The sequence below is a fragment of the Narcine bancroftii genome, chromosome 3, assembly GCF_036971445.1.
Source record: "Narcine bancroftii isolate sNarBan1 chromosome 3, sNarBan1.hap1, whole genome shotgun sequence".
NCBI classification, from domain to species: domain Eukaryota; kingdom Metazoa; phylum Chordata; class Chondrichthyes; order Torpediniformes; family Narcinidae; genus Narcine; species Narcine bancroftii.
This window is the reverse complement of record NC_091471.1, coordinates 185938318-185962604: the sequence shown is the minus strand read 5'-3', so window position 1 is coordinate 185962604 and position 24287 is coordinate 185938318. Positions and strand designations below refer to the sequence as shown.

General features: G+C 41.4%; 1 protein-coding gene across 1 annotated transcript in view; it reads left to right on the top strand.

Moving 5' to 3' along the window:
- The window catches only part of LOC138756327 (sodium/hydrogen exchanger 9B2-like), a 189006-nt gene that overhangs the window by 114361 nt on the left and 50358 nt on the right, over positions 1–24287 (top strand). The window contains exons 3-6 of the mRNA XM_069922855.1: positions 1614–1791; positions 13960–14130; positions 18980–19122; positions 24023–24150. Of these exons, the coding sequence (XP_069778956.1) occupies positions 1614–1791; positions 13960–14130; positions 18980–19122; positions 24023–24150 (620 nt within the window). The remainder of the gene's footprint in view (positions 1–1613; positions 1792–13959; positions 14131–18979; positions 19123–24022; positions 24151–24287) is intronic.

Genomic DNA, 24287 nt, shown 5'->3' with positions numbered 1-24287 from the left:
CCCCCCAGAGTAAGGTCTAAAGTAGAGGGAATAGATTTAAAGTGAGAAGGAAAAGTTTTGAAGGGGATCTGAGGGTCACCTTTTTTCAAACAGGGTGATGGGTATGCTAACAGAGGAGGTGGTAGAGGTAGGTATAATTACAACTTTTAAAACACATTTAGACAGGTAGATGAGTAGGAAAGGTTCAGAAGGATGTGAACAGAACATGAGCAAATAGGAACAACTTAGTCAACCTAACGTGGGCCAAATGACCTTTTCCCATGCTGTATAGTTTTATTACTGAATGTTGGGGGTGCATAGATCGTAGTTTTGTTACCAATAGCGCTGAAGATGGTGGTGGATTTAAGGAATGAGCTGCTATAGGAAGTGGTAGAGGCAAGTACAATAACAATCTTTAAAAGATATTGGGACAGGTACATAAAGATTTAAATAGATATTGCCTAAATATAAACAAATGAGCCCAGAGGACCCCAAAACCCAGCAGCAATAGATATTCACTGAGACAAATGGTTACTTAAACAAAAGTTGCTATTAATTATCTTTAAACATGAAAACAGAATCATACTTTAACTTATCACTATTGACTTACTTAACCTAACTTAACCCCCTTCTAATTCTAAATGCACAAGTATGTAATATGTGTGTAAGTTCAGAAAAGTTCTTTGGTTCACAGTCCAATCTCACTTCTCATTCATCCAAGTTCACTGGTTGCAGGCAATTCTTATACTGTGGCACAGAATTTAACATTTATAAAGTTTACCAGGTTTTAGTGCTTGAAAGGTAAATGGATACCGCTCAGGAAGGTTCTTGTCGGTTTTCATAGAGAAATTTGTTGGTCACTGGACATCCACAACTGATTTACTTCCATCAGTGTCTTGCCGAATAGGTTTTCCCCCTCAGGGTTCTCCAAATGATGACCTCTTTCTTTCAGGTCACCACAGAATTCCTTATTGTTTCGCTTATTCCAAGTGAAACATTAGATTGTCAGTCCTCTCCTCTTGCATGAACCACAAGGACTTTGACCAGGCTGAACTGAGTACTCACAACCCGACTTCCAAATGGGGTTTTCCACAAACTTTCCAGCTTGTCCTGTTCCATTTGCTGCTGCTGAGTAAAATTGTAGAACTGATCTGTGTGTGTGTGTGTGTCTCTCTCTTCTCAGAGAAAAAAAACCTGTTTGACTCTCTCTGCTTGCAAAACCACATGATCCACTTAGAACAGCAAGTTTCCCTCAAGACTGTCTGCAGCTCCGACAAGCTCTTTCATCTGTTGCCTTTTTGTAAACAACAATCCATTAATGAAACACCTTTGACACTCTCCAAAGCTTTTGTAAAGGCTCTGAGGTCCTGACATGTCTAGCATTAGCAGAGATCCAATATTTTAAATAAGACTTATACTAACAAACATGGCCCCAATTTATCTCCCAAAAACATATTTATATTCTGTCACAGTAAGGATGCCTCATTGGTCAGTATAGAGTCAGGGTGAAGGACCTGTTTTCAGGCTCTATAACTGATTCTCTAGAGTACTGAAATTATTTAATTATCTTTGATATATTTCAGTTTATATTTTCATGTAAAAGAAACATTGTGTATATTTTATCTTTGTTCCAGGACTTCATTGATAAGGCAAATTCCACAGAACATACAGGTCTTCCACTGGAAGTAGAGGAAACTACGCTTTTGAATAAAAACAGTCAGAACAAGGAACCTATCGAACAGCATCACCACAAACTCTGGAAGATATGTGTGTGTCCACCTCAAGGAATCATCGCAAGTATACTGACAAAGGGTTCGATCATATGTTCATTACAGTTCTCATCTTTGTTCATTCATGTAACTTGCAGCATTAGATAACACATTTTTACTTCCTTGCCCTGCCTTGTAATTGGATTAAATGTTTGATAGAATATGGAACCTAGAGTAGTATAGTGCAGGAAAAGACCCCTCATCCCACCATGTCTCCAATCTACACTAACACTGTACATCATGGGTGTCAAACTCAAATTCACCGAGGGCCAAAATTAAAAACTTGGACTAAGTCGAGGGCCGAACTAAATATTTATTGAAAATTTTCAACAACATCTGCATGTTTTCTCTCAACATATGTAATGTTAAACTTTTTCTTATTAAAATAAATGTTTAATAATAGTTTTGGTTAAACTCTTTCCATAAGAAGCATTAACAAATAAGAAATAAAATATTCAATAAATAATATTTCTCTCTAGCCTTTAAGCCAAGGATCGCACGTTGCCGAGAAGCATGCCAGGAAGCGGAGGTCTGCAGGGAGCCCTCCCCAGCCCAGCCAGCAAACCCGAGCGGCATCCCCCCCAGCCCCCTCTCCCTCCTCTGCCCCCGCCTCCGCCTGCCGCAACCGCCGCCAACAACCCAAGGAGTCCCTGCTGGTCTTGCCATCTCACCGGGAATACTGTGAGAGCGGTGGAACTCGTCCGCGACCTCCACCCCAGCGGAAAGTCCGATGCCCAGCAGCACCCACCCACAGATGAAGCTCAAGGAGACGTTGGAGCTAGGCGGCGGCTCCGTTGTAGCTAGGCGGCGGCTCCGTTGTAGCTAGGCGGCGGGTCCGTTGTAGCTAGGCGGCGGGTCCGTTGTAGCTAGGCGGCGGGTCCGTTGGAGCTAGGCGGCGGGTCCGTTGGAGCTAGGCGGCGGGTCCGTTGTATCGGCGCCGCTGTGAATATCTAATTAACTTTCCCGTTAACTATATCGGTGACTGCTGTGCCTGCTGTGGAAGTGCTAAACACTACTATGGTGGTGCCTGCTGCTCTGCATGTGCTGTACTTGCGCGGCGGCCAGTGGGCCAACTCTAATATATATTTAATATGATCTTGTGGGCCAAATATAATTATATCGCGGGCCGAATTTGGCCTGCGGGCCAGAGTTTGACATGTGTGCTGTACATGATCTATATCCTCTATTGATATGTGCCTGTCTTAAATCTGCTTGACCTCCTCTCCTGATAGAACAGTCCAGGCACCTATTTCCTTTAAACACCCCCCACCCTTCATCTTACATCTACATTCTCTGACACTTCCACCCTAGGGAAAACCCTCTCAACTCCTCTATCTAGGCCTTTCATAATTTTACATACAGGTACGTACAAATCAGGCTTCCCCAAAACCTCCATTACTCTAGGAAAAAAATAATCTGTTTATCTGACTCCTCCTTATGGAAAATACTCTCTAATCCAGGCAACATCTTGGTGGACCTTTTCTGCACAGTCTCTAAACCCTCACATTCTTCCTGTAATGTTCAAGATTATTGTCATGTAATAAAACAGAAAATGTAATATTGGACAAAATTTCCTTTGGTCTACCATAAGGCAGACAAAGATTCACCATCAGCAGAAATTGCCCAGAGGCCATTATAGTCAGAGAAAGAGAAGCAAAAGAGAGTCCCCCCAGTGTCACTGAGTGTCCATGGATTTGCCTCCAGTGCTCCTGCAGCCTCCACAGCCACACAGTCTTCAATCCAAACCATCGGCAACTCGAGAATCAGATCCAAACTTCTGACACGGTCAGGAAGTTCTCAGCACCCTCTCACACCTCGGATCTGATACCTGGTACCCTTTCAGCCAGTCTCGTCAGTCTACAGTTGGTGTGAATCCTTTGACCGCAGTCACTAGTAGCCTGCAGCCTGCATGGGTTCCTTGCCTCGAGTCGCTAACAGCCTGCTGCCTGTGTGTTCTTCAGCCTTAGAACCCCTCTCTGGTCTGCCGTCCTTTTGCCACCATCCTGTGGGTTGTCTCCTCTGCTTCTCCTTCACAAATGGGGGGGGGGGGGGGTGGGGAGGGTGGTCTTCCCTTTCCCTGGTACTCTGCACCAGTGCTCTGCTTCCCCAAACCCCTCAAAGTCACTGCCGAACACAGGTGCCACCACCTTAGGCCCAGGCCTGCTGTCGCAGGAATTTAAAATAAACCACCATCAGCTCCCTTAGCAGACCATTTAAAACCAGTACAGAACCCATGGCAGTCAGAAAGGGCGGTTGGATCCCGCAGTGAATGCAATGTCTCTGCTCTCTGTGGGTGCACACTAATGGTGGCATTGCTGTTAAGGCAGCTCCAGCAGCACTGCCATTTATTTTGTACCCTATGCTGTTGTGTGTGCTGTTAGCCAGAATCATCAGACACATACAAGGTAAAGATTGTACAACAGACTTTAATCCACAAAGACTTCCACAGAGGCAGGCTGGCTGTGGCAGCAGCAACTCTGAGTGAGGCCTCGGGAGGCCGGCGCAGGCTTGTATCCCAGAGGGTGATTGACACCTGGCCAGGTGGGGCTTGATCCAATCAGGCTGACTGATTGACATCCGGCCAGTTGTTGTCCTGTCCCCTTACACTCCTGCAGGTACAGAGGTTGCCCTCTGCAGTAGGCCGGTGGTGTACCACCACAGCTCTAAATGTGACTAAACTGAAATGTTATACATTTGCAACATGTCTGCCAATTTTTGCTTAATCCTTCACCTGTGAAGAAAACCATACCTTTCACCTTCTTTACCACCTTATCTACTGGTGTTGCCACATTCAGGGAACTATGGATTAGTACTCAAAGACCCCTGTGAACATTTAATGTAAACATTCCTCTTGCATTTGACTTCCCAAAATGCATCACCTCACACTTGTCTGGATTAAACTCCTTTTGCCATTTTTCTATCCAAATTACAATTGATCTGTATCTTGCTGTATTCTTTGACAATCTTCCTCACTATCCACAACACCACCAATTTTTTGAGTTGTCTGTAATAATATATCTATATTTTTATCCAAATATACAGCAAACACTGATGTCATTATAATGATCCTTTTGGGAGCACTATTGGTCGCAGATCTCCAGTTTAAAAAAAAAATTCCTTTTCTACCTTCTGTCTTCTTTGACAAAGCAAATTTTAGATTCAATTTGCTGTGGACCCCACGTGACTTAATCTTCTGGACCAGCCTTGAGGGACCTTGTGAAATGTTTTACTAAAGACCATATTTTCAACATCCAATGCCCTGTCCTCATCAACTTCATCAATTCTGCAAATTTAAGAGACAGGGCCTCCTACGCACAAAGTTCATGTTTTTCCAAATGCAAGTACATACTGATCCTCAGAATCTTCTCCAATAATTCCCATAACCCTGATACAGGCTTTTCTGATTTGTCCCTGTTGTTCTTCTTTAAAAAAATTAAAATGAACTTTTCTCTCGTCTTTGGGTCCTTGCCTGTGAATCCTCTCCTGGCTATCCATCCTGTAGGATGATGATGGTTCCTTTCAGTCAATTTGTGGGGTTTGATATGTACATCCTGGAGTGGCTGTACAGGCCAGCCCTTGACATGCCTGCTTGCCACATACTTGGCAGGTGAGACCTGGAGGGGGAACAGAGGCAGAAGCTCTGTTGTGGGGGCTTCCTGTGCCTTTCCCTCTCTTACCTCTTTGATCATTTTCTCAGTAGCGTCCACACCTTTGCTGACGGCATCCCTCCACTGTGAGCGATCTTGAGCCCAGATATCCCATGTTGATGGGGCAATTTCAGCTTTTTTGCAGAACATACTTGTACCGTAGTCTTTGGCCTCCTTGTTTTCGATTACCACTGGACAGTTAGCTATACAAGATGTCCTTGGGCAGTCTTCCGTCAGGCATTCTGACAACATGTCCTGCCCAGCACAGTTGGCTGACATCACCAAGGTTGAAACTGCTGGCATTCCGGCTCGAGAAAGGACCCTGATAATGGAGACTTTGTCTTGCCAGGTGATCTTCATCACAGAACGTAGACGACGCTGCTGCAGTTGGTCAAGCTGACGTAAATGACTCTGATATGGGGACCACGTCTCACATGCATATAACAAGGCTGACATTACAACAGCCCTGTACACCTTGCATTGGGTGGCCAACCAGATGTTCTGTGACCAAACCTGACCAAAGGCAAAGCAGGCTTTTCAGGTTCTTGACTCAATCTCTACATCTAGAGAAGATGAGGATGTTATTGAGCTGCCTTGCTGGCAGCATTGAGACGAGTGTCAACAATAAGGACAGATAGTTCTTCGTAGCTTGAGCCAGGGCTGGTTGGTATAAAACCTGCATCTTTTTCAGGGTGATTGTCAATCCATAGCTCTTAGCAGCACTGGCAAAGCGACTGGTGATTTCCTGGGCAACCAGTGCATAGTCTTCAGCAAACTGTAGCTCGTGCGCTGCAATGTCCTTGACTTTTGTTTTTGCTCTCAATCTTGTGAGGTTAAGGAGCCTACCATCAGCCCTCATTTGTAGGAAGACCCCTAACTTCAGGTCTGATGGGGTATCCTGAAGAACAGCAGAATAGTCCAGAGTAGGAGCCAAAATACAACTCTGTTTTAAGCCATTGCTGATGGGAAATGGTTCTGACAACTCACCACACATATTGATGTGACCTTCCATACCTTCGTGGAACTAACAGATGACGTTGGTTAGGCATTGGGGGGGGCGAGGGGCACTGAATGTTGGTAAAAGCTTCCACAGGCCATCTCTACCAACAGTGTCATATGCTTTGGTTAGATCAGCAAATCTGACAAAGAGACTTCTCTGCTTCTCAACACATTTCTCTTGGAGCTGCCTCAGTGAGAAGATCATATCCACTGTACTATGGCCTGTTCGAAAACCACCCTGGCTTTCTCGAAGGATGTGGTCATTGATGTTGGACACCAAATGTCTAAGGATGATCTTCGTGAGGCATTTCCCTACAAATGATAGAAGAGAGATGCAACGATAATTGTTGCAATCTCTTTTGTGTCCCTTGTTCTTGTAGATGGTCACGATTGATGCATCTTTGAAATCTTGTGGTAGTTCTGAAGTTCCCGACAACTTTTTGAACAGCTGGCACAGGCATGATGTCAGTGTGTTACCAACATACTGGTAGATCTCGGCTGCAATGCCATCAGGCCCTGGTGCTTTGTTTGGTTTTAGCTGTTTGTTGGCTTTGATGACCTCATGAAGAGTTAGGGGGAGAATCTGGCTTGAACAATATAGTTCAAGGGTGTACTCTGCCCAGTACTTCATCGGTGATGGTTCTGGTCTATTCAACAGCTTGTAAAAGTGTTCTTGCCATCTTTTTATGTGCTCTGACTTCTCAGTGAAGATGGATGCACTGTGTTTGCTCAGGAGTTGTGAGGTACCTTGCTTTAATGGACCATGCACAACCTTGATTGCATCATAGAAGCTTCTTGAGTCATTACAGTCAGCAAAGGCTTGTAACTCCTTGGCCATGTTCGTCCACTGGTCATTGGTCTTTCATAGCTCTGAGCTGCTTCTGCAAAGTTGATTTTTCACTCAAAAGGACATCTTTTCATGGAACTTGAGTTTGGATGTCAAAGAAGAGCTTGGTGTGCATCTGCCTTGGCTCTTAGAAGGTCTTGAACAGATTGGTTGCTCTTATCAAACCAGTCTTGATGCTTGCACTTGACTTACCCCAAGGTGTCCTGGGCTGCGCTGTAGACTGTTTCTTCTAAAGCATTCCAGTGCTCAGTAATGTCGTCTGGTGTATTCTCAACCAGTCTGCTTAGCGCAATTTCCATGGGCATCAGCACACTCACGGTGTTTCAATTTTGTGGTGTTCAGCTTTTGGGTGGTTTGGCAGCAATCAGTCTGCGTGGAGGTTTGATTGATAAACATAGATCTGACCACACCATTTGATGAAGAGTTGAGCACTCAGCTCCGCACTTAACTCTGGTGAAACGAACATTAGAGATGTCTCGTTGTTGAGCAATGACATAGTCAATGAGATGCCAGTTTTTAGATGTGTATGCATCCATGTGTATTTGAGCTTGTTTGGTAATCTGAACAGTGTGTTAGTAATGTACAATTTGAATTCTGTGCACATCGAGAGAAGCAGTAGTCCATTACTATTACTGTTGCCAAACACTTGGTGTCCAATCACTCCATGCCAACCCAAGCATTAGTCTCCCAGAAACAGCAGCTTATTGGAAGTTGCCACGCTACTGATGGTGGTTTTCAGCTCACTCTAAAATGCCTCCTTGACTTCACTGGGATTAGTCAGAGTTGGGGCTTAAACATTGATTGTGGTGAGGTGGCGTTTTGCTTGCAGAGGTATTCGCAAGGTCTGGATTCGATCATATACAGCAACAGGCAGGGTTGGAGGCTTTGCTGCAAGGCAATTCTTGATCACCAAGCACGCACCAGATTCTCTTTTTTTCTCTTCGGACCTGCCAGAACAGAAGAATGTGTACCCTCCTTTCTCTTCACACAGCGGTCCTTTCCAGTGAGTCGAGACTCCTGGAGAGCTGCAATGTCTACTCTGTAGTCCTTGAGCACACAAGCAACAAGTGCAGTACGTCTCTTTGGACAATCAGAGATAACATTGTCCAGTAGAGTTTGTATACTCCATGAGGTGATGATCAGATTCTACTTGTGATTCTTACCGCTAGCGTTGGATGACCCACCAGCTGTGGCAGACTGGCTAGGTTGGTGTGAGCGAGATTTGCTTGACCCACCTTTTCCAGGTCCTTCCCTTATAGAGTAGTGCCTCCCTAAACAGGGCTGCTCAGATGCAGAGGGTGCTGTCTTACTGGATTTCCGCTCTGTAATCCATGTGTGACCACTCTCCCCCTGCCTCCTGCATGCAGACTTGTGACTATGGCTCCCAGCTGGTCAAGCCTACTGCTTTGCCACTTGTCCGTTGCTACAGGACTTGGGTGTGTTGAGGATACCCCACTCCTCAGAAAGGAACAGCATGTATGTGAATGGATTTTAGGTGAGTAGGGGGTTGCACAGGTCCAGACCCACCCTCTCAACATCCCCTCCCGGATCTAGCAGCATGGTGATGTCCAAGACACCTGGAGGAAGTTCTGTTGCAGTGAATGGCCAGACCAAGCGTCAATGAACAGGATGCCCTTTCCGCACTTCACAGTACACGTTTGCTAGATGGCCATTGAGAATGTTCATCCGCTCTTTAACAGGTCTTGTTTTTCAGCCACCCTCTACACCAGGCAAGCCTGGTGGGGGAGCCGGTTTAGTCGCCGACCATCTGACAGGTAGTACTGGGTTACATGGTACCAGTAGCACTCAGACAAGTGATCTGCCTGTGGATAAAGCGGATACAAAGATCTCTGTCAAGGCCACAGCAATCCCCTCCCTTGCCTTCCTCAATATCCTGGGATAGATTCCATTGGGCCCTGGCGATTGATCCACCTTGATGTTTTTCACATCATCCTTAATATTAAATTATTCTCCTCCTAGGTGAATATCAATGCAAGATGTCAAGTTTTTATATTTCTGTATTTCCATTGCAATTGTAATCTTATTCATTAGATGAATGCATGAAATATGATTTCTTTTTCATCAGATGATATTTAGGTAGAAGTTCAACAGAGCAGAATTTCTTACAAGCAAACGATCCAAAATAGAAGGTCATCTTTCATTTGGAGAACTGATCAATTTTCCTTGATCATGGAATGAGGACTTCCCACAGCTCTCAGGCCCATTGTGATCTTCTAAAAGTGCACTGGCAGAAATACTAGTATAACTCAAAAGTTTTTTCCAGAAACCCAGGCAGCACTGTGATACAGTATCTCTGAGGAGTTTGTTTCTCCCATTGACCTCCTAGATTTTCCATGTGCTTGGTGACATTCCCCATCCCGAAGGTATACTGGTTCGTGGGTTCACTGACCACTAGAAATTACCCCTAGAATGTAGGTAGGTGATAGGATCTATTGGCAGCTGATGGAAATGTGGAGATATTAAAGTGAAATTAACACAAGATCTGTGGAACTGGATGCTCTAATGACAGCATGGTCAGTGTTTCCATGCTATAATTCTCTTGCACTATAGTTAGAAGTCCCAACAGTCCTCTTCTCAGAAAATAGCTGGAGCCAAAGAACAGTTGAATCTTAGGAGAGCTTAAAGGTAGTCTGTCTCATCTGATTTTGTACCTGGTTGATATAAAATTCAAAGGTTTTGATGACTACTGACTGTGCTGAGAGGATCACCTTGCCCATACACCCCATCTCAATGTAGTAAATGATCACTTTTGTAGTTTTGATTTTGTGGATCAAGGGTCAATGGTACTTGTCTAAGGCTAATACTACAGTATTAGTATTCACATGAGCCATAGTGCTGGAGATGTTTTCATTCTTGTTGCACGGTTCTCTTGGAGTATTACCACCAGGAGAGCTCCAGGTGCAATGTTACCAACCTATTGTGCACCTAGAAAAACTGCATTAGATATGACCAAGCAGTCACTGTGATCAATCTGCACTGTATTTTGAACAGCATTATTTAGTGGTTCAATTGGGTGAACAAACTTGTTCTAACATTATACATTTCTTTGCTATATTGGCTATGGATTAGAATAGCAAACTGTGAACTGGTAGAGGTGCCCAAAATTTTAATGATGAAAATGTAGTTATTTTAGAATCAGAATTTATTGTCACAAACATACCATGAAATTTGTTGTTTTGCAGCACCATTAAGGTGCTATAGAATTACATTTAAAAATAAATAAATTAGAGCAAAAATAAGAGAAAGTGAGGTAGTGTCTGTGGTTCATTGTCCATTCAGAAATCTGATGGTGGAGGAGAAGAAGCTGTCCTTGTGCTGGTGGGTGTTCGTATTCAGACTCCTGTATCTCCTTCCTGATGGTAGCAGTGTGAAAAGGGCATGGTCTAGATAGTGAGGGTCTTTGAGGATAGATGCTGCTTTCTTAAGACACCACCTCTTGTGCATGTCCTCGATGGAGTGGAGGTTGATGCTGTGATGGTGCTTGCTGAGTTCACAACTCTTCGCAGATTTTTTTCTTGTCCTGTGCATTGGCACTTCCATGCCAGTCAGTGCAATGCAATCAGTCAGAATGCTCTACATGGTCCACCTGTAGAATTTGCAAGAGTCATTGGTGATATCCCAAATCCCCTCAAATTCCTCACGAATTAGGAGGAGTAATGTGATGGAGTAGTGGCCAGTGGGGGAATACCAGCCCTCTCCAGAAAAGAAGAAATAAAGTGAAGAAAATACAAAGTTCAAGAAATACAAAGTATAACAAATAAAAGATAAAGTTGTAGAGAAAAGAAAGAAAATAGTACCCAAGAAGGATAAAGTAAAAACAACAGGAAAAAAGAAGAAAAGATGCCGGAAGAGAAAGGAGAAGGGCTTACCTGCATGAAGAAACATGGAGCCGTCATGGAGAAGAGAGCCCATTCTCCGAGGTTGGTGACGACCCCGCAGAGTCGCGAACCCTGACCGCTGGACTGCAAAAATGGGTCTCAGAGCCAAACAAAAGTGCACTCACTAAGTAAAGGGAGAACACCGACGGGAAGGGGGCCCAGCTGAGGAACGGGCAAACACAGCGTGACCAGCTGAGGGATGCCCGACACCAGGACTCTCAGCTGGAAGAAGAGGAAAGCGACAGGAAAGGGAGTGATAGGAAAGAAGAGCAGCAGCAGGAGGCCCAACAGATGAGTAGCCCAGAAGAAGAGGACCAACAGCAAGAAGCCAAGCAAGAAGAAGCCCAGCAAAGTGAGGCAAGCAACTCATCAGGAAAGTCAGAAGAGTCACAGATACAAGGAAGAGAAGAAGAAGTCACAAGCACAGGTGCAGACACAGAAGATGAGGAAGAAGAAGATCTGCACAGAGAAATAGAAGGTAAAACAGATGGACAGAATATAGATAAAGGTTTTTTTCCAAGAACAAATGAGAGCATTAAAAGAATGGTTGACATTAGAATTTAGTGAAATGAAAAAAAAAAGAAAAGTACAGAAGAAAAAGTGAATAGATTAGAACTGGTCATGAGAGAAATAGGGAAAAGATAAGAAAATGTGGAAGAACGAGAAACGGCTGTAGAGATGGAAGTGAACGACTTAAGAAGAAAATCGGAAGAAAGTGATAAAAAAGTTAGAGTCACAAGAGTTGTTCGCTCAGAAAATTGATATGATGTAAAATGATAGTAGGCGAATCAACATAAAGATAGTGGGCCTAAAGGAAGATGAAGAAGGCACAAATATGAAAGAATTTATAAAAGAATGGATCCCAAAGGTCCTGGGAATGATAGAAATACAGGAAGGAATGGAAATAAAAAGGGCACACAGAACACTAGCTCCGAAACCACAGACACATCAAAAACCAAGATGCGTTTTAGTAAAATTTTTGATATATACAACAAGAGAAAATATACTGGAGCGGGTAAGGAATAAAATTAGAGAAGACAATAAACCATTGGAATACAAGGATCAAAAAATATTTTTTTACCCAGACATAAGTTTTGAGCTCTTAAAGAAGAGGAAGGAGTTTAATACAGCAAAATCGATCCTATGGAATAAAGATTATAAATTTATGTTACATCCAGCTGTGCTTAAAATATTTATCCCTGGGGAGCAAAACAGACTGTTCTCAGATCCGGAGGAAGCATGAGAATTTGCAGAATGCTTGCAGGACAGAAGGAGAGATGAAGAGATGTAATAAGAATGAAGAACGGTGATAAAATATATATATGAAGTTGTAAAAATAATGTATATGTAAGAACTAAAGGAGGGAAAGAGAAGGGAAGAAAGGAAGTAAGAGGGAAAAAAAGGTGGAAAAAAAAGAGGGTGAACTTTGTTATATGTGTAAAAAAAAAGTATTTTTTGGGTGGGGTTCGGTGGGAGAGAATAACCGTCACTGTGAAATCAGTTGATGCTTGCGAGCAGGTTCACAATCCAAATGGACAGGGGAGTTGTGGTTGCCCGGCAAGGGATAAGGGGCAACTCAGCGGGGGGGGGACATTTAGGGTTAAGGGAATATTGGATGTGGGAGTTGTTGAAGTATTTTATGTTTTAAATACATTGAGTTTAAAAAGGGAAAACTGAGAGATGAAAAGGGGGATGGTAGTGGGGAGGAAGTGGAAATGAGGTGTAAACAGGATATGAGATGGCCATGTTAAACTATATGACTATAAATATTAATGGAATACATAACCAAATTAAACTAAAGAGGCTATTAAATTTACTGAAAAAAGAAAAAATAGACATAGCATTTGTGCAGGAAACGCATCTAACTGAAGTGGAACATAATAAATTAAAGAGAGACTGGGTAGGGTACATAGCGGCAGCATCATATAATTCAAAAGCTAGAGCTGTAGCTATTTTAATTAATAAAAATGTACCAATCAAAATAGAGGAGGAAATAATAGATCCAGCAAGGAGGTATGTAATGATAAAGTGTCAGATATATTCAGAATTCTGGAATTTGCTCAATATATATGCACCTAATGAGGAGGATCAAAAGTTTATGCAGGATATTTTTTTGAAGATTGTAGATACACAAGGAAATATATTGATAGGAGGGGATTTTAACCTTAATTTGGATCCATTTTTGGATAAAACTGGACAAAGGGCTAGCAAAAAGAATAAAGAGGCCAAATTTATGGTTAAATCAATGCAGAAAATGAAACTTATGGATATATGGAGGAGGAAGCACCCAAGAGAGAAGGAATATTCATATTATTCGAGTAGGCATAAAACATACTCAAGGATTGATATGTTTTTGTTGTCAGCCCATATTCAAGGGAGAGTTAGGAAAACTGAATAACCTACAACCGCCGAACTTTTGATGGGTGGGAGCATATGGAGGAAACCCATGCAAACATGGTGAGAATGTACAAACTCCTTACAGACAGCATATAATTCAAACCCAGGTCTCTGGTGCTTGCCACTATGCTAACCATGTCCCCCAAGACAAACTGGATCAGTCGATCAGAGATGTATTACACGTGTATTTAATTTCTGGTTTTAATATTTGCATGATGATGCTGCAGTTATTACATGACACTGACACCACAAATTTTCGACAAAGTTGAAGCCAGCATTAACAACAGTAACACCACAGTTAGCATATTTCAAAAGTCTTATTATTTTCCAAAAGTAGTCTTGTGTTATATTTGTTTTAGTTTGAAAATGCAAAGGCCATCTTCCGTACTTTGTATTAATTATTATTTACTGTTCTTTTCCAGTGATTATGGTGATCCTTCTGTGGGCTGTTGTCTGGTCAATTACAGGACCAGAGTGCCTCCCTGGTGGGAATTTGTTTGGAAATCTGATTCTGTTTATCTGTGCAGTTCTGGGAGGGAAGCTTGTTGGTATGATCAAGTTCCCAAATTTGCCCCCATTACCACCTCTTCTAGGTAAGAAAATGGTAGGTGCTCCACTGCTGAGTATACTGAAAATAATGCTTCTCCGGTGAAATATTCCATCCATTCATAATGAGATCTCCAGATCAATTTTAAAGTGTGGTTTGCAGGATCATGTAGAAGCCAATTTTCATTCAGCAAATGAGTCCAGGAATGAGGAGGGAGAGAAAAAGTGAACAAATGGTGAAAGAACCTCAATGGGTCAGTGGGATTGGGAAAGGGACATATGGTGTATGGGTTATCTAAAATTGGCAAATTCATAACTTATATGATTGGGTTATAGGCTACATAGGTAGAATACAAGGTGCTGTTCTGCTTTGTGCTTGGCCTTTCTGTGGCAGAGGAGGGCCATGGACTGAAAGATCGGTGTGGGAATGTTAAGAGGTGTAGGAATAATAAGGGGTGTTGAAATGACATGCAAGTTCAGTGTGGCTGTGGCAGATAGGACACAGGTCATCTAATCATTACTTGGTCTTATCAATGTAGAAAAATAGACCAGGTTGGAGGAGATGCACATAAATATCTGCCTCACCTGAAAGGGCTGTTTGGGCCCCTGGATGGTGGTGAGGGAGAAGGTCCTTCTTTCCTAGATTGCTAAACATTTCAAGTTTTAAGCTCTGAAGTTGATAAACAAAAATTCCATGATATTATAACCATATAACAGTTTACAGCATAGAAACAGGCCATATCGGCCTTTCGAGTCCACGCCGGTTCACTTGAACAACTCCACTAGTTCCCCCGCCTCCCCAAAACTCTCCGCCCATAACCCTCCAACCCCCTCATATCCATGTACACATCCAACCTTCTCTTAAATGACAGAAAGGACCCTGCCACAACTATCTCCTCTGGAAGATCATTCCATTCTGCCACCACTCTCTGAGTGAAGAAACATCCTCTAACATTTCTCCTAAAGTTTTTCCCCCTTACCCTTAACTTATGCCCTCTTGTTCCAACCTCCCCTGCCCTCAGGGAAAACAGTCTACTCACATCTAGTCTATCTATTCCCTTCATAATTTTAAATACCTCTATTAAATCCCCTCTCAATTCCAGTGAATAAAGTCCCAGTTTCCTTAATCTTTCTCTGTCCTCTAGATGTTGTAAGCCAGACAACATCCTTGTAAATCTTCTCTACACCCTCTCCACCTTATCTATATCCTTCCTATAATTTGGAGACCAGAACTGAACACAATACTCCAAACCTGGCCTCACCAATGCCTTAAGGTTCTTTCTGCAATCTAAGTAACGATCATACATCTCATCAATCTTTTGTTTCTTATATTTAGCATAGGCCTCCCTCTTATCCCAAACCAACTTCCTAATTTTTCTAGAAAACCATGTCTCCCTTGAACTTTTGGTCTTGCCTTTCAGTTGGACTGGAACATAAAGATCCTGTACTCTCAAAATCTCACCTTTAAATAGCCTTCAATTTTCCTCTTCATCCTCTCTGGCAAAAAATATCAGCCCACACAACTCTCTGCAAATCCCTTCTCATTCCTTCAAATCTGACCTTCCCCCACTCGAAGACTTTTGACTTCGGACCTGCCCAATCCCTTTCCATAATTAAGCTAAAGGACCCATGATCAGCAGGAAAATTCTCACTAATATACTAGCCAAACTTTGTCCTTCAATCATGTCTCAGAGAAAAATATAGAACATGTGAGAGCTTGCTTTGTGCAAATGGTTCTGAATAGCTTTTCCTAAATTGCAATATTGCCTTTCATTTCTAAAGTACCGTGATGTATCTTCAAGTTATGGAAGGCATTTAGCTAGTAGAGTACTGAAATCCATAATATTTTGTTCTTTTTGCATATGCTGTTTTATTGTCATGTTTCAAGTGCCAACTTGAATTGAGTATAGTAATAGACCATTTGGCCTACCACACCCATGCCAACTCATGGCACCCATCTGTATTGATTGTATCTTCTGACATGTCCTGTGGCCTATGCCTGTGTTATTTAAGTACTCTTCTTAAAGTCTGTCAGTTGCTCTGCTCCACAACTATCTCCAGCAGTCCATTCCATGTACTTACTATGTGCCACGGGTGAAAAAAGATCCCTACATGTCACTCTAAATCTCTTTTCCCTTACCCTAAATTTGTGTTGTCTAGTTCTATTTATCTTTGAAACGGCTGAAAGTCTGCTGTAGTTCACTCAATCTATATCGCTCTTAATTTTATATACCTCATTCGTGTTTTCTCTTAACTTCTTCTGCCCCAGGAAGAACAGATCTATCCTCTGTAATTAAAATGCACCGACTATGCAACATTGTAGTGAATGATGAGCAGGCAAAGAAATGCTGAAAACATTCAGCAGGTTAGAAATGGTTTGTCAACATTCAGGTTTGGACCCTTTATTAAGACTACAGGAAAGGGGGTGATATTATATGTATAAAGAGGGGAAAAAAGTGGGGGCAAGGGACCAGAGGAGATGGGACAGGTGTGACAGGTGGAGAGACTGGTAGACCACTAGGAAGAAGGGTGGTGAAGAAAAGATATACAGGGAAAAAATATGTAAATACAAGAGTAGCAAAAGAAGAGATAGAAACAGTGAAACCAGATGAAGTGGGAGTTACCTAAAATTTGAAAAATTTATGTTATTGCTGTTCGATTTAAGGGTCACAGGAGGAATGTGAAGTGTCATTCTTCCAATTTTACATTTGGCCTCGCCCTGATAGTGGATGAGTTCAAGAACGGATAAGTTGTTGTAAGAATGGTTGGGGAGTTAAAATGATTGGCTGCATGCTTAGACCCATTGACAGAGCATCGGTGTTTGGCAATGTCCCAATTTGCCTTTGTTCTACTGATGTGACAAGGCTAGCAGATTAGGATGGAGATCTGAATACCCCTTAAAACATGATCACATCTTTTCTGTAGTGTGGGCAACTGAACTGCATGCAATATTCTAACTGAGGTCTGTCCAAATTTTTATAATATTGGAGTATAAGCTTCTCGCTATTGTATTCAATGGTCTGACTAGTGTGTCTTCTTAACCACATTATCTGCCTGCACAGATCTTTCCAAGATCTTTGGATTCTCACACTTGGATCTTTCTGTTCCTCAATACTCTCCAGCATCTTTCCATTCATGGTGTATGTCCTACCTTCATTAGTACTAGCGTCGGCCTATCTTCCACCTATCAACAACTCTGCTAGTCTTCATATCATCTGAGAGCTTGCTGATTGTGTTACTTCATCCACAGCCAAATCATTCACATATGTTACAAGAGTCCCAGTGCCAATCCATGCAGAACACCAGTAGTCACAGGCATTAGTAAACCTCTATCATACTGTCTCCTATTGCCAAGCCATTAGGGTCCAGTTTGTAACCCTGTAACCCATAGTCCCTAATCTTCAGTGCTAGTCTCCTACATGGAATGTCTTGTTGAAAGCCTTACGGAAATTCATTTCAGTCTTATCTATGCACTGCCCTTGTACTGTACACTCTTCATTTCCTATTGACCAGGCAGGATCTAGGATCTGCTGGCCATTACTGCTCATTCCTGACAAAGGGTTCAGGCCCAAAAGGTTGGTTACCTTTCTTGCTGAGTTTATTCATGTATTACATTAATTAGTCCCTATCTTTCCAAGTAATAATTAATCCTGCTCCTTAGAGTTTTTTTTTCTAATAATTTCCCAACTACTGATGTTATTCTAACAGATCTGTAGTTACCAGGCTTTTTCCCTGCTGCCCTCCTTGAAAAGGGGAACCAGATCTGCTGTCTTTCATTTGTCCAGTACCTCACTTGTGGTCAAGGAGATGTAAAAATCTCAGGCAAAGCCACAGCAATCTTTTCTCCTGTTTCACATAGTAGGCTGGGATGAATCCCATCCATTCCTGGGAATTATGCATCTTGGTCACCAGGACCAAGATGCTTAGAGTTGATTTTAAAAGGAGGGGACGAGGGACCTTTCACCTGTCCACAATGATGGGATAGAGGTGGAGAGGGATAGAACATTCAAGTTCCTGGAAGTCCATATTTCAGAAGACCTTTCCTGGAGCCAGATCATCAACAAAATTGAAGAAGGCACACCAACGCTTCTACTTTCTAAGGAGTTTGAGGAGATTTGGCATATTGTTGAATACTCTATCAAAGAGTAGGTGCACTTTAGAAAATCCACTGACTGGTGGCACCACACTCTGGCTTTGGAATTTGAGTGCCCAGGAACACAAAAGTCTCCGGAAGGTAATAAACATGGTCACATCCATCACAGGCTCCAACATCCCATCCATTGAAAGCATCTATGTAAGAAGGTGCTGCCTCAAGAAGGCAGCTAACATCATGAAGGACACCCATCACCCAGCTTGCAACCTCTTCTCCCCGCTACTTTCAGGCAGAAAGGACAGAAGCCTAAAGACCAGCCCCTCTAAAACAGTTTCTTCCATCATGCTCTCGTGCCTCCTTTAGTTATACCAAAAAAGGACTGTCTGCACTATTGCTGTCACTTTTTTGCACTTGGATAACTGTGAATATTTATTATCCATCTATGTTTTATTTATTGTCTCTTTTTAATTCAATTAAGTATACTATTGTAGTTTTTAGCTGTTTTTGGTGTTGTTTTATCTTGCAAGATACCTGTTCAGCTGCAGCATGTAAGAATTTTGCTGCAAAGTACATAGTGCATTTATTGTCATACACATTGTACAATCATTATCACCAAGCCTTCCAATGCATCATATACCACTTTTTTATTCATGGAAAGTTGCACTAGAGCTGGGTTCAAGTGCGAGTCTTGAATTGTCTTCCACAAACTTTGAGTCATAGCAGTGTTTTTGTCAAGATTTAATTTGACATACAAGCTGTTTAATCTGTAATTTGTTTTCTTTGCACGTGTGTTTGTATATTAGGAATGCTGCTTGCTGGATTTGTTCTCCGAAATATTCCAGTTATCAGTGAAGCTATTTATATTGACTACAAGTGGTCATCGTCCTTGAGAAGTATAGCACTTGCAATTATTCTCACCCGAGCTGGACTTGGGTTAGATGCAAAGGTATGAACAATGTCTTTTACACCCCCATTAATATATATAAATCCAAATAGTGTTATTCAAATTAGTGATTTTTTTTGTTTACTGTTGTCCTAATGAAATCTCTGATAACTGATCTGAACCAGTTGTGATAAAGTGTCCCACCCCGAAACATTGATTGACTATTTTTCTTCATGGATGTTGCCTGTCCCACATTGAAACCCTCCAACTTCTCTTTGTTCATATTTCTGTTTTTGTGTTTCTTTGATCTTATTCGTGGCCAGGGAAAGGAGTAGAACATGTGGGCACAGGAAGTGGGAGCAGCATCAGGCACATTGGCCCTCATGCCTCCTCCATCATTTACTAAAATCATGCCTTATCTTTTAATTTGCCTCCACAAACTCCTCATTCCTTAATTGTCTTACTTTCTCAATGTCTATAAAATATACACAATAATTGAGCTTCTCTTGGGTACTAAATTCAATATTCACTCTCCATTATGTGAAGAAGTTTCTCTTCCCTGAAGAGCCACTCCTGATATATACAGCCTTGCCAAATCTCAAGGATTTTTCATATATTTCAATAAAATGACACCTCAACCTAAAGTCAAGAGTACATGCTTGGAATGTTTCATCTTTGCTCCTAGGACAGTCTGGGATGGTGTCCTGTTTTTTTAAAATTTGACCATCTGCCTGATTTTCAACACTCCTGACCAGGGCTCTGGCCCGGCGTCAACAGCATTTTGCCTCTGTAGATACTGTGTGACTTGCTGAGTTTCTCCAGCACCTTTCTGTAATTATTTTTTTAATTGATATTTTAAGAAGATGGATTGTCTATTTATAGATGGAACCCTAAGTTATTGAGTAGTTATAATTTACCTGTTTTGAAACACAATGGATTTATGGTATTTAAAAAAATGAAGTTATAGGTACTCAAGGTAAGATTTCAGGCAAAACTCCTTTGTATCAAAATAAGCTTTTCCCCTTTACACTTCATAATCAGCTTTTGAACTTATGGGATCAAAAGGGTATTAAATTTGTGCAAGATTGTTATGAAGCAGGATATTTTATGTCTTTTCAAAGAATAAAAATGATATATTTTCAAATTCTTTTTTTTCTTATTATCAAATTAAAACTTTATTGTTGGTTAATTTTGGACATACTTTACGGTTACCTAGATGGTCTAAGTTTGAAATTTTACTTACTGAGGATGGTAAGAAGGGGTTTATAACTGAGATGTATGCTTTATTACAGAATAAAATGCCTAAGTTGGATTTACATAAATCTACATTGAAATGGGAGAAAGATTTGGGTATACTTATTCCTCAGGATGATTGGATGAATTTATGTAGGGATAGAATGATTAAAATTATAAATGTAAGGTATCAATTAGTTCATTATAATTTTATTCATCAATTGTATTTAACTCCATAAAAATTAAGGAGATACAATTTTATTTCTTCAGATTTATGTTTTAGGTGTCATAAGGACGTAGGTTCTTTTTTACATTTTACTTGGCTATGTGAAACAGTAAAATCTTTTTGGAATAGGCTTAACGAACTTTTAGAAGTTATTTTGAAAGTGAAATTTTCATTAGATCCTTTAGTGTTTTTTTTAGGTAATATTAAGAGATTGAGTTTAGAATTAAGATTAAATAGATTTCAAATTGCATTTTTGAGATTGGCATTAGCTGTAGCGAGAAAATGTTTGGCGATTACTTGGAAAAATGAGACTGATTTGAGTATTCAGAGATGGCATACAGAATTGAGGTCTTGGAGAAGATGACTTTTTTTTAAATCATAAAACTTGGAGCCCTTATTTGGATTATATGGGTTGGAGTTTTTGAACCCCCTGGCTGCACAGTAGTGGTGTTACTCTGATCCATGGTAATTAATTGATGAATTCTGTTGTTATGGTTGATCTCCTCTTCTTTCTCTTTCTTTCTTTCTTTCTTTCCCTTTTTTCTTTTCTTTGGGGTAGGTTAGTTGGGGGTGGGGTTGGGTGGGTGGGTTAAGGAGGGGGGTGGGGTTTGTAGGGGGTTAGTTTATTGAAAATATCATGTACATATTTTTAAAATTGTTTTAAGTGTTATTAATTAATTGTATGTTTCAATATATGAATCATGATTTAATAATTTTTTTTTAAATTATATTTTATTTTATAGCACAATGGAAGCTGATTCTGGCCATTTAAACCTATGTTGCCAAATTACACCCAAATTAGCCTACAACTCCATATGTTATGAAAGGGAAAACTCACGCAGACATGGGGAGAATGTACAAACTCCTTACAGACAGTGCCGGATTCGTATTGGGACAGTATCCTGTTCAGATGCATCACAGCTGGGTACCGGAACTGCTCTGCCCAAGACCACAAGTAGTGCACCTCCCCTCCATAGACTCCATCCATACCTCTGCTCTCTGAGGAAAACTGCCAATATATTAAAGGACCCATCCCACCCAGGTCACATTTTCTTCTCCCCTTTCTGTCAGGTAAAAAAGATGTTGAAAAACACGAACCTCCAGATTCAAGGACAGTATCTTTCCTTTGGTTAACAGACTCTTGAATGGAACTCTCATTAGAAAAAGTATAGCTGTATTTTTCTCTATATCCTGAACTTCATCCTCGTAATAGTATACTATGCACTTTTTGACTCTTCAAATGAAGCCACTTTAATTTCCACATTGGCATGTCAGTCCATGCCCACATGCACTGCCAGGATGAAACTACGTGTAAATTGGAGGAACAACATCTTATATTCTGTCTTGGTAGTCTTTAACCAGACGGCATCATTATCGACCTATAGTTTCTGGTGGCCCTCACCCCCACCTGCTGTCCCTTATCTCTCTGCCCCCATTCCTCCTTGTCTTTCCCCCAGCTATGCCTGCCATTTGACTCATCTTACTTTCTCCATGTTAAAGGGGTAGCCATGGGTACCCACATGGGCCCCAACTATGCCTTCCTTTTTGTTGACTCATGGAGCAATCCATGGTACAAGCCTACATAGGCAAGGCCCCTCAACTCTTCCTCCACTACATCGTTGACTACTTTGGTGCTGCCTCATGTACCCATGATGACCTCGTTGACTTCATCCACCTTGCTGCCAACTTCCACCCTGACCTCAAATTCACTTGGTCCATCTCTAGCAACACTCTCTCTTTCCTTGATCTCTCTATCTCCATTTCAGGAGACAAACTCTTGACAGACATCTTCTATAAAACCACCAACTCCCACAGCTACCTCAACTACACCTTTTTCCAGTCTGTCCCCTGTAAGGATTCCATTCCATTCTCTCAATTCCTCTGTCGCATCTGCACTCAGGATGAGGACTTCCATGCCAGATCATCAGAGATGTCCTCCTTCTACAAACAACATGGCTTTTCCTCTAACACAACCAACTCAGCACTCATCTGCATATCCTCCATTAATCGCACATCTGCCCTGGCCCACTCTGGCCCTATGCACAAAAAGGACAGGATTCTTCTTGTCTTCACTTATGACCCCACCAGCCTTCGCATCTAACACATCCTCTTCCCCCATTTCTGCCACCTACTATGTGATTCCACCACTAGACACACATTCCCCTCTCCGCAGGGGCACTCCTTCCATGACTCCTCCCTCCACACCATTCATCTCCTTGGGACCTACACCTTTGACTGCAGGAGATGCTCCATTTGTGCTCACACCTCCTCCCTCAGCAACATTCAAGGCCCAAAACAATCTTTCCAAGTGAAGCAGTTGTGAATCTGCAGGAGTCGTCTACTGCATCCAGTGCTTCCACTGTTTTCTCATCTACATTGAAGAGACTGGCCTCAGACTGAGAGATCGCTTTGTTCAGCATTTCAGCTCTGTCTGCCGCAATAGTGTGGATCTCCCAATGGTCACCCATTTCAATTCTCCATCCCATTCCCTTGCCAACATATCACAGCCTCCCAACCTGAAAATGACCAATTATCACTCTTCTGTCAATTAGCTAATCTTCAATCAATGTCCGTGTATTACCCCTTCCCCATACTACATGTTCTAATTTTGTGGAATCGTCTCTTGTGTGGCCCCTTAAACTCCTGAAATTTCAAATACGTATCAACCCTTTCATCTTAACTATTTTGTAGTTACATTCTCAATAAATTCATACAGCATGATACCCTTTTATTTGACTTTGTCCAATCTCAATTTTTTCATTACTCAATAATTTTAACAATAGATTTCATTGTTTTGGCTGTTGATGATGTCAGCTAACCTAGCTATCATTCTCCTTTTTTAAACATTGGGGTTTCATTTACTGGGGATCTATGGGACATTCTCGAATCTGTGGAATTTTGGAAGATGGCACTAGTGCTCCCACTGTCACCATGACTTGTTTCTAATAAAACAATTCACCTCAATGTCTATTTAAAATACTTTACATTTTTACATTATTTCTAAGTTTTATTTTTGAATATTTTTTCACCATCTCTTTTATCCTTCAATGCTGTCATCTGTAGACACATTGCAGGCTTTTTTAATTCTATGAAGCTCTATTATTCAAGACGTTCCATTCCTTTCTGTGTATTTTGTATACTATTATTCAAACATTTTCAAACTCTTTATGGTTAACCGACTATCTATTTGTCTATATTTTCAACTCTCCTATTTTGAGCTAAATATCAATTGTTAAGGTTGAACTTTATCTGCTTGCAGCTAGCCTCCATATTTAGATACTTTTTGGTTCCTTTACAGTTCCTCCATGTAACCTTTGTTGCAATTTCAAAATTTGCTGTCCTGGGAAAACCCTGTTCACAAGACTTGGCGAAAGAGTTCTCCCAGCTCTGAATTATGGTCAAGTTGCCTGAAACAGCAGCAAGAACATCAGCATCCCAAAGAAGGTTAATGTTGAGCCCTTTATCCTTGTTATGTTCTACATTAACAGATTTTTTTTTAATTAGGCTCTTCGGAAATTGAAAGCTGTGTGCCTTAGGTTGGCATTTGTCCCTTGTCTAGTTGAAGCTTGTGTTTGTGCTGTTCTTGGGCACTATCTACTGAAACTACCCTGGGCTTGGAGTTTTATTTTAGGGTAAGTACTGTTGAAAAATTAAACCGAGTGAAAGCTACAGGTACTGAATTCCAGGTAATTTTCTAAGATACATCTTTATTTTACATTTCTGTAAAGTGGTGCTTAATGTAATGCATGTAATTGCTTTTCTTTGGAAG